This window comes from Penaeus vannamei, unplaced genomic scaffold, assembly GCF_042767895.1.
Source record: "Penaeus vannamei isolate JL-2024 unplaced genomic scaffold, ASM4276789v1 unanchor183, whole genome shotgun sequence".
Taxonomy (NCBI): domain Eukaryota; kingdom Metazoa; phylum Arthropoda; class Malacostraca; order Decapoda; family Penaeidae; genus Penaeus; species Penaeus vannamei.
The window spans coordinates 32,501-44,443 of NW_027213187.1; the positions used below are offsets into that span (position 1 = coordinate 32,501).

An 11,943-nucleotide genomic window follows, 5' to 3' on the forward strand; every position below is an offset into this window, starting at 1 on the left:
CTGTACTGATAAAGAATCTGCAATCTTTATTTCATCATACAAAATTTTAACATATTGTTTTCCTTCTTTCTTTCCCTCTATTTCCTCAAGTATAATTTAACTTTTTAAATTCTTTTTTTCCATCACTCTAGCTCTGACTAACTCTAGCTCTGACTGACGAACTCTGGCTCTGACTGACGAACTCTAGCTCTGACGGAAGAACTCTAGCTCTGACGGAAGAACTCTAGCTCTGACTGACGAACTCTAGCTCTGACTGACGAACTCTAGCTCTGACTGACGAACTCTAGCTCTGACTGACGAACTCTAGCTCTGACGGACGAACTCTAGCTCTGACGGAAGAACTCTAGCTCTGACGGAAGAACTCTAGCTCTGACTGACGAACTCTAGCTCTGACTGACGAACTCTAGCTCTGACGGACGAACTCTAGCTCTGACGGACGAACTCTAGCTCTGACGGACGAACTCTAGCTCTGACGGACGAACTCTAGCTCTGACGGACGAACTCTAGCTCTGACTGACGAACTCTAGCTCTGACGGACGAACTCTAGCTCTGACGGACGAACTCTAGCTCTGACGGACGAACTCTAGCTCTGACGGACGAACTCTAGCTCTGACGGAAGAACTCTAGCTCTGACGGAAGAACTCTAGCTCTGACGGAAGAACTCTAGCTCTGACGGACAAATTCTAACTCTGACGGACGAACTCTAGCTCTGACGGACGAACTCTAGCTCTGACGGACGAACTCTAGCTCTGACGGACAAATTCTAACTCTGACGGACGAACTCTAGCTCTGACGGACGAACTCTAGCTCTGACGGACGAACTCTAGCTCTGACGGACGAACTCTAGCTCTGACAGAAGAACTCTAGCTCTGACGGAAGAACTCTAGCTCTGACGGACGAATTCTAACTCTGACGGACGAACTCTAACTCTGACGGACGAACTTTAACTCTGACGGACGAACTCTAACTCTGACGGACGAACTCTAACTCTGACTGACGAACTCTAGCTCTGATGGACGAACTCTAGCTCTGACTGACGAACTCTAGCTCTGACGGACGAACTCTAGCTCTGACGGAAGAACTCTAGCTCTGACTGACGAACTCTAGCTCTGACTGACGAACTCTAGCTCTGACGGAAGAACTCTAGCTCTGACTGACGAACTCTAGCTCTGACTTACGAACTCTAGCTCTGACTGACGAACTCTAGCTCTGACGGACGAACTCTAGCTCTGACGGACGAACTCTAGCTCTGACGGACGAACTCTAGCTCTGACGGACGAACTCTAGCTCTGACTGACGAACTCTAGCTCTGACGGACAAACTCTAGCTCTGACGGATGAACTCTAGCTCTGACTGACGAACTCTAGCTCTGACGGACGAACTCTAGCTCTGACGGAAGAACTCTAGCTCTGACTGACGAACTCTAGCTCTGACTGACGAACTCTAGCTCTGACTGACGAACTCTAGCTCTGACTGACAAACTCTAGCTCTGACTGACGAACTCTAGCTCTGACTGACGAACTCTAGCTCTGACGGACGAACTCTAGCTCTGACTGACGAACTCTAGCTCTGACTGACGAACTCTAGCTCTGACGGACGAACTCTAGCTCTGACTGACGAACTCTAGCTCTGACTGACGAACTCTAGCTCTGACTGACGAACTCTAGCTCTGACGGACGAACTCTAGCTCTGACGGACGAACTCTAGCTCTGACGGACGAACTCTAGCTCTGACGGACGAACTCTAGCTCTGACTGACGAACTCTAGCTCTGACTGACGAACTCTAGCTCTGACGGAAGAACTCTAGCTCTGACTGACGACCTCTAGCTCTGACTGACGAACTCTAGCTCTGACTGACGAACTCTAGCTCTGACTGACGAACTCTAGGTCTGACGGACGAACTCTAGCTCTGACGGACGAACTCTAGCTCTGACTGACGAACTCTAGCTCTGACTGACGAACTCTAGCTCTGACGGAAGAACTCTAGCTCTGACGGAAGAACTCTAGCTCTGACTGACGAACTCTAGCTCTGACTGACGAACTCTAGCTCTGACGGACAAACTCTAGCCCTGACTGACGAACTCTAGCTCTGACGGACGAACTCTAGCTCTGACTGACGAACTCTAGCTCTGACTGACGAACTCTAGCTCTGACTGACGAACTCTAGCTCTGACTGACGAACTCTAGCTCTGACTGACGAACTCTAGCTCTGACTGACGAACTCTAGCTCTGACGGACGAACTCTAGCTCTGACGGACGAACTCTAGCTCTGACGGACGAACTCTAGCTCTGACGGACGAACTCTAGCTCTGACTGACGAACTCTAGCTCTGACGGACGAACTCTAGCTCTGACGGACGAACTCTAGCTCTGACGGACGAACTCTAGCTCTGACGGACGAACTCTAGCTCTGACGGAAGAACTCTAGCTCTGACGGAAGAACTCTAGCTCTAACGGAAGAACTCTAGCTCTGACGGACGAATTCTAACTCTGACGGACGAACTCTAACTCTGACGGACGAACTCTAACTCTGACGGACGAACTCTAACTCTGACGGACGAACTCTAGCTCTGACTGACGAACTCTAGCTCTGACTAACTCTAGTTCAGACTAACTCTAGTTCAGACTAACTCTAGCTCTGACTAACTCTAGCTCTAATCCTAGCCCCAACTCTCTCACCTGTACACATAAGCTTTTGGTCGAGTAGCCCAGAATATTGGACGGACATCTTCTCCACTCCGTTTGTGATTAGCAGCCATTTTCCAAGGTAAAGGTCTCCTCGGAGAAGCTGCCCACAAGCCAAGTTGCTTCAGAATGGCTGTAGTTGCTACTTCTCTGTAATAACAAAAACATAATTTAAGGACAAATTATAAGAATGTATACAATCAAAGCATTTCCTTTCTGTGTTGATGACGAAGGCAGAGAAGGGGAAAGGGAAGTGAAGATGCAGAACAGGAAAAGGAAACATTCAGAAGAAAAGTTTTAAAAAATACAAAATAGATAGTTACAATATACCAGTTATCTTAATTGCTAATGCATTTCCAAACAACAGCTAACCTGTTTAGTGTATAAAAGTGTATTCCAGGAGCCATGTCAGCTGCAAACAACTCCTTGATAAGTGTGCACATCTGATGAATCCCATAGTTCCTGATCGCTTCATCATTGTCCTTCAATGGCGCAACTACATTCATGATGTCCTCTGGGACATCTAACTTTGAGAGCTTGACAATGTGCCTTAGGGAATCATAGCTCTGGATAGGCATGAGCCCTGGGATGATAGGGCATGTGATGCCAATAGCCCGGCAGTCATTCACAAACTTGATGAATGTCCCTGCCTTGAAGAATAGCTGCGTTATGATGAAGTCAGCTCCAGCATCAACCTTGAAATACAAAGAGAAGACAATGTTAATGATGTAAAATCTATGTAATCATTCATCTATCTGCAACCTTCAGTGACCTTTATAGAAGAAATTGGGTTAAAGAGTGACTAATATTTAGACTTTAAAAGGCTATGAATGAATAAGAATAATTTCATAATTCAAGATATGCAACTGGTTTCAATACCATGTAATTCTAAAGATGTGTTTATCACTGTGACATTTCTTGCATTAAACACTGTATATCCTTACCCTTAAAATCAGCATACAGTACATTAAATAAAATGGATATACAGCTTATGAGGATGAGGATTATAAAGAAGTTTTAAAAAATGGTGAAAACCTGGGGGACCAGCTGTTCTCCAAATAATCTCCCAACTAAATTTTTAGGAGTCTATAAAATATGTTCATGTACTAATTTCCCTTTCCTCTTCATCTGCCTGGACAGATGGACCATGGACCATAATGATTTAGATAAGAATGGTTTTTGTTGAAGAATACAAAAATGAAGAACTGATGACAATTTTTTTAAATGTGCCCTTTACCTTTTCTTTCAGGTGCTTCAAGTCATCCTCATATGATGTGGCCTCAGGGTGGCCTGTGGGATAACCAGCTACACATGTAACAAAGTAATCTCCAAATTCCTTTTTGATATGTTTGACAAGATCTGTAGCATAGTTGAACCCATCCTCAGAGAGTTCCCAACTATCCTTGCCACTTGGAAGATCTGCAACAAACGTTGTATTAAAGAAGGGAAGACTGAATGCACTTATGTTAATACAACTGCTTGGTAGTGTGTGCATCATGAAAAAATCTCTGCTATTAGTTTAGAATATCTATTGTCAATTTTTTTTTTTTATAAATATATCTTATTAAGAAAGTGACTGATGATATATGAAGAATCTTGAAAGTCATGGATTTTAAATACATAGATTTTCAATATGTATCATAAATTCACCTCCTCTCAGTGCTAAAATATTTTTAAGGCCTATGTCCTTAGCTCGCTGAAGGTGCCTGCTGATTTCTGCTTTGGTCATAGAGCAACATGTCATGTGCAGCATTGTCTCTAGGCCGCTGTAGTTCAAGGCAGCACCTGTATCAGGAAATAAGAAGTCAGTGCAATTTTTTAAAGTATTTCTATTTGAAAAATATATGAGTCAAATATTCATAAATAAATAATCACATTATTTATAAATTCAAAAAGCAATACAATTCTTAAATATATAGAAGAAACATTAGATACCAATGCTTGCAATTTATAAAAAGTCAGAACATGAAATAAGACTAAATCTGTGTACAAAGATAGAAGCTGAAGCAGTTAAATATTGATGAAAATTCATCAAACAGGACACTGAAAAAGCCCATACCAGCAATAGTCATAGATGAGGTCTCTGTGTCTCCTCCTGGGTTGCCAGCAGGATGCCATGTAATATCACAGAAAAGGGGGTCTCCTTCACGCATGCGATCAAACCTATGAATTAACAAAGCATATAGTGCAAAACAAGAACATTAACAGTTTTAATTCCTGAGACACTTATGAATGTCAGGTAATAATGCAAAGCCCTATATAAAATCATTCATTTTTATTCACTCTTCATAATTCTAATTTTCACATAAATATTAAGTCACTTAAATATATCACATGCATATATACATTGATAAAATTTACCTGGCTAAGAGGTTCACTGCACCACCTTTCGTCCTAGGTGGGAAAAACTCCAGTGAGAAGAATTTGTCTTTTGATTCTATCCGACTATGGATCTTTTCTCTTAAACTGTGGTAGCCAGTTAAGTACTCCGGCATGTGGAGATCATCATCCACATGGCTATAATCTGAAAACATTCCATCACACTCTTAATCATACCAATTAAAAAAAAGTATTGAGTACCAACCAAATATAAAAAGAGAAATCCATATGTTTTCTGCCAATGATCAATAAGCAAAAAAATTGAAATGGAAAGCAAAAACAAGAAATTAGTTCTAATACTTACCAACAGGATTCCCATCTCTGTGGCTGAGAAAATCCTTCAGAATAGGCAAGGCTGCAGGAGTACCTGGTGAGGGCAGTGTTGTAGCACCTTCCTTCACCATGATGTCCACTTACAGCAAAACTTGTCAAACTGAAAGCACATATGTATGGTTCATTAGAAAATCAGTTACACTTAATCATACTGCTTACCTATTCTTATTGCTTACTAAGTAATAAAAATAACGGATCAATAATCTGCATCCAATACCGGCTTAGTAAAAAAAATGGTTGAGTACTCTCTGCAAACTGAAATACAATTCACCATTATGATTATTTGCACTCAACAATTCAGTATATTCACAGTATATGCAAACTATTTTTGTTTTAAATGTTTTGCATCTACTAAGCTTCTATAAAACTGAATCCAAAAGACAAATTTTCATTCATGGCTACCTTTCTTTTTTTAAGTGTGTAAATTTTCTTAGCGAATAAGTATTTTCATTGATTCCTCTGACTGACTGTCACATATTTTCATAACTGGATACAGATACTTTTTAATCTCTAGAAAGATAGTGAAGCTCAAAAAGATTACTAAAAAATGTAACATATTCCCATATCAGTATAAATGAATTCAGCAAAGATAGGGAAGCATCAAGGTAAAGGCTATAATAAACAAATTAATGTTGTTGGGTATAAAATTATCTTAAAAAGATAAAGGAAACACCATCATCACTTATCAAAATCCACAAAACTATGCTAATGTGGCATGGTCTTGTGATTATATGGTTTCAGTGATTTGCACTTTGGCATGGACAAACAACCTCAACCATGTATAATCTGACAAAATATATCTTATTTACTCATGAAAAATATGGAACTAATCCAAGCCGTAGTTTATTATATATAATTGAGAAATCCATTACCTTCCATTGAGAGTAAAAAGCACAGAAGCCAAGACTTTACAGTTTTGACTTTCCTTCATGCAGTGCTATCTTTTGCAATTACCCACTTTATATATAAAACCAACGTTAGTGTTACCGACAGCGACGCACTGCGATAGAGGGAAATTGACACTTCTATCTTATTGGGCATAGGAAATAGAGTAATAAACAACATGGGTACAGCTGCTGTGGCCTCATATTTACCACGAAATGATGAAAATATCCACTGCTTCTCACTACTCAGAGACTAAGTCTACAACACCCTCACACACCCAGCATTCTTAATGTCCGTTTTCTAAAGTTGCACAAAGTGATAATAAAGGGGGGGGGTACAAGGGGGCTTTCCTTTTTGTATACGGAATAAATAGGAAGTAAGAAATATTAGGTTTGGGTTTTTTAGTTCACATTATACCCTGCTTATGGGAATTAGTCTCTGAAGGGTGCATCGTTCTCAGTAACAAATACCATAATTAAGGAAACGGCTTTCAACACTAAATACACTTAAATTATAAGTGCAATGTAATTTGCATTCCTACACAGCAAATACCCCTTTCCCTCATGAGGTCATAATTTTACCAATTGTAAAGATAGTTTCTTGATGCAATGTTAAGTTCTACAATTGTAACTATAAAATAAACCTTATTACTAGATGCAGCAGCAATATACAGGACTAAAACTTAATATTCAAGTAAATGGGGCTTTTAAGATAATATAATAAACTGCAATAGCCGGGTATCTACACCAATAAAAGCTGCGTTTCCAAAGGCCTAGCGTAATTCTCCGAGCTCAATACAGCGAAAGGTTAATGACACTAAACAGCTTTCGCACTCACTCAATTTCTATTCACCCAGCTGAATATGAGCACATGAAAACGTGTCGCAATATAACTGGTAACCTAACTTAACACAGTTTGTTTGTTGAAATGCAAAAACTACTCAAAATAAGCCTTTTTGAAGGTTTTTAAACTCATGGTGCAGACGACGGAAACTGTTTGGAATCGATTCATTGCTCGCAAAGTAACTTCGTTGTGGATGATGAACAAAAGTGTACTCCAAATTTAATACAAAATGCTACTATAAGTACAAAATTTTGTCTATGAAGCCCTCGCCATTTCACATAATCGAGAATTTAAAAAAAATAACGTAAACGAAGCCGAAGCCAAATACAGCCATCAGAATATTTCCTCTTTGTATACAAACAAACGTTTGACTGCCAGTGTACGATAACTCAGTTTTTTATTACTCTGGGAAAATGACGTCATCACAGCAAGTGTTCACGTGATCACAGTCTGACCGCTGTCTGGACAAATGGAAACCACGGGAATCGCGCGTTTAGACTATTTTGTTTCTTACATTTGCTGTACACTTTTGTTTATTGTCCAAAGCGAAGTTACTTTGTGAGTAATGACTCGAATCCAGTTTTGAGTAGTTATGCTTACTATGTAGGAATATTTGAGGAAAAAGTATCATCAGTACTACAGATAAAATGCAATTACACTGACGAAGTTATCGGTCACAAATATTACCGGTACTTTTACATATTAGTAAAAAATAATGTGTTATGCAGCCAATCTCAATTAAATTCCACAGTAACAACACTAACCTAAAGCACAATGTGACAGTTATCACCATCTCTATCGCCTTTTTAAAAATATTTCAAACATACATTAACAGAAATGATGACCAGCTTCGACATTCTTCATTATAAATAATTGTAACCAAAATGTGTTATTTAGTAGTAGCTGCCACTCGCCCTTCCAAAGATAAAACAAATATATATATCCAATCACGTTGTACGCAAAATTGCATATACACGTGTATATGTATATATACAATATATATATATATATATATATATATATATATATATATATATATATATAGATATAGATATAGATATAGATATATAATATATATCATAAACAAATAAATAAATATATGTATATTAATATACATACACGTATATATATGTACATACATAAAATTAGCCATCATTCTACTTCACTGTACCATTTATTCAGCATATAAAGTAAGGTATCACCTATACCATTCTCATTATTATCACTTTATAGAACAAATATCAAAAATAGACTATTTTGCGGCAGGGGCGGGTCCTGATAATTTTCTGGTGGGGGCACAGGGGGTAACAACAATAAATCTGGGGGGGGGGGCGCCCCAAAGTAACAAAATAAAACTGCCCCCTTCAAAAATTATATTGTACACTTACACATTGTTTATGTTTTCATCTTGTTTTTCTTGGCCATATTAAATCTGCTGGGTGTACTTTTACCAAGTGGTAGGCTAACACAGAACATTATGATGTTTGCTGTACAATTAGTCAGAAGTTGGTGCTTCTAGCCAAGGTCTATATAAGTACTTATATAGACCTTGCTTCTAGCTATGTACAGTGAACATAACAGTGTTCTGTGTAGTAATTAGTTTCAACTAAACGGAGCCGCGGAGCCACTTCCCTCTTTTTCCAAAATAAAAAAACCTTCATGAGTTGTAAACATAGCCTAATCAAACAGGGTTTCAGCTTTGCTTCCGACTTAACGTGTAGCGTCGGTAACGAACTTTCCGCAGTGATTCACGTTACGACGAGTCAGTGACTATTGGGGGCGGGGGGGGGGGGGGGACTCAGACTGCAGGGGAGGGGGGGGGGGTTGGAGCACCGCCGTACCACCAAGGAGGCCCGCCTCTGTTTTGTGGCCACTTTTCATCTATTTTTTCTGCATCATTTGGTGTCGCCTGTAATAATCACGATGGCAACAGAAAAAAACAGCAGTGTTAGTAGTAGCGGTTCAGTGCCGTTAGTGGTAGTTAGTACTAATTGTAGTAGTTGTAATATTGTTAATGCTATTATTTTTTATAACTTCATTATTACCATAATAATAGTTATCATCCTCGTTATCATAACCATTGCTATGTATATTATTATTATTACCATCATTATTATCAGCATCATTATCAGTTATCATTATCACAAATTATTAACATTATTATATTTGTCGCTGTTGTCATTGTTACGGTTATTAATATTATTATCATTATTATTATCACTATCATTATCATCATCATTATCATTATCATCATCAATATTCTCGTTATTTTCCTTGTTACTATACTGTATCATCATTATCATTATTGTCATAACTGACATTATCATTAACATTATTACCAATTACTCTATTTATGAGTAATATCAATATTGTACGGTAATCATCATCATTATTGTTCTTGTTACTGCTGTTTATCATTTTCATAATCATTATTTTTAACTTTATGTCATCTTTCACATTATCACGATTATTACTGTTAACATTATCACTATTATCATTAATGCTATTACAATTTTCATTATCATTATTTTCATAATCACTGCTATTATCATCATTATCATCATTATGAGGAAGGGGGAGGAGGAGGGGGGGTGAGGAGGAGGAGGAAGAAGAGGGGGTGGGGGAGGATGAGGATGAACATGAAGATGAAAATATTAATGATGATGATGATGACGATGATGGTGATATGATGATGATGGTGATGATGATTATCATGATGATCGAGGTGTTGATGACAATAGTAGTTATGCTAATACCAATAGTAATAATGACGAAGATTCTACTACTTACAGTAATCGTCATCCTCATCATTACAATCCCAACATATTCATGATAAATATAAGAAAAACAACAGTAACAATTCTAAGTTTTTATTAGCAGAAAAAAATCTCAGTAATGATAATAATAGTAATCATTATCATTACCATTCATTGTTAATATCATCATTATTATTATCATTATTATTATCATTATCATTTTCATTAGTGGTATCCCAATCATTATAATTATCATCAATAGTATCATCATTATCATTATTAGTATTATCATTACTATCATTATTATTAGTAGTAGTAGTAGTATAATTATTATCATTATTATTATCATTATCATTATAATTATTATAGCTATTCTCCAAATCATATTTATCATCATTAATCATTATCATTATTATTTCTATCACCATTATTACAATCTTCGCAATCATCATTATTACCATTACCATTATTGCCATCACCATTATTCTAATTATCATTGTCAATATCATATCAGTATTAATTATTATCACTACTATTACTTTAATCATCATTACAATACTGTATTGACGATAATAATACGAGTAATAATAATACTCATTTTAAAATAAGACCAACACAATAACAACAACACCAATTACAGCTTCTGAAGAGAAATAACAAAAATAAATAAATCAAATACAAATAAACGAATGATAAGAAAACATAAATAAATAAAGTAACTGAAATCAGGTATTTAAAAACCTTATTCACTTTCAACATGAATAACAAATCGTTTCGGTATGCAAACTACACAGGGGATACAATGGTTTCAGTAATTTATGTCAACACTTTCTCAGCAATTTACGGTATTCTAAATTTTGACAGTTACACCTACCTTCAGTATGTGAAAATTTCTTTAACACTTCTTAAAATAGTTCAAATTAACCATACACTAGGCGCGGTTGGCCACAGAGCAGTATACCAAAAGTAGTTATGTACTACTTTGAAGAATATGTATAATATATGCTGTATGAATCTCTATGCTTACGTGACGGATTATCGTTTAAAAGACATGCGCACAAATAATATCAAGTACTGTGTTAAAAACGCAAAATGTAGCCTATATACATCGCTGTCTTTGGCATTTTCTTTTTTATCGTCTATTTTCTTTGTCATAAATTGCTTTCCAAGGGGAAACTTTCAGCCATTGAAGTTATTTCCCAGTGTCCCAGATTTTCCACTGGCTGAACCTTTGTCCTCTATCTTATTTCTATTTATACTTTCCTGGCACAGACGTCGGATATATCCAGTTAATTTCAAGGTAAAACATGACGAAAAATAAATATATCCCACAAGTAAACAATATGAACACATTAACGACATTATAACTATCAATTGATTATAATACCACTGTCAAATGACCTCCAAAAAACTCACAAACAGCGTTAAGTGCCAACAAGTCACTCACATCAAGTGCCACTCGTGTCTCTATAGAAGTTACCCCTCGTAACAGGGCTACAGTTGGCGGCGTGTCACAGTCTCGGCGGTCGTGGTTTTCTACTCGCTCTCCGGTTTAAGCTAAGGGGAAATGAGACCGAGACAGCGTTGGCCTTTGCTTTTACTCCCGTTGTCGGGCTGAGTTGCAAGATGTCTGTAGCAAAAGAGGGATTTCATTCAGAGGTTTGGAGGTTGCTTAATAGGACAGTAGACTTCATTTATGGAGTTTTTCTTTAATTTTCTCCAGGTGTTCAATTGTGGTTGTGGTTGTTGACTGTAAGAACATGTAAGAACAGAGGGAAGGGCTTTAGTTTGTAATAACAGAGGTGAAATACCCGGTCGCGAGGGATACAGTTTACAGGTACATTTATACGATTGGTGATTTTTTCTGTGACATTCGGTCAGGCGGAAAACATTGTGCTTTGGTTTTTAAAAGATTTCATGGGCTGTAGTAGCATCCGATGAACTATAAGAGATAAAGTTCATAGGTTGGAGTGGAATCAGCCAAAAACATTGAGATTTAGATCATGCTATGAATAAAAATGAAGATGAGAAATGGTCGTCGCTAAATGATAAAACAACGATAT

General features: G+C 37.6%; 1 protein-coding gene across 3 annotated transcripts in view; it reads right to left on the reverse strand.

Annotated features, from left to right (window-relative positions):
- The window catches only part of LOC113812240 (methylenetetrahydrofolate reductase (NADPH)), a 17,406-nt gene extending 5,936 nt beyond the window's left edge, over positions 1-11,470 (reverse strand). The window contains exons 1-8 of one of the 3 annotated variants that reach the window (XM_027364096.2): positions 11,328-11,470; positions 5,368-5,496; positions 5,046-5,208; positions 4,744-4,847; positions 4,335-4,469; positions 3,922-4,103; positions 3,057-3,379; positions 2,679-2,834 (exon numbers count right to left, since the gene is read on the reverse strand). In XM_027364096.2, the coding sequence (XP_027219897.2) occupies positions 2,679-2,834; positions 3,057-3,379; positions 3,922-4,103; positions 4,335-4,469; positions 4,744-4,847; positions 5,046-5,208; positions 5,368-5,467 (1,163 nt within the window). In that variant the 5' untranslated portion in view covers positions 5,468-5,496; positions 11,328-11,470. Of the gene's footprint in view, positions 1-2,678; positions 2,835-3,056; positions 3,380-3,921; positions 4,104-4,334; positions 4,470-4,743; positions 4,848-5,045; positions 5,209-5,367; positions 5,497-7,026; positions 7,051-7,118; positions 7,256-11,327 lie in introns of those variants that run through there. The other 2 variants (XM_070119411.1, XM_070119410.1) reach the window with 2 other exon arrangements.
- Between the last annotated feature and the right edge of the window lie 473 nt (positions 11,471-11,943).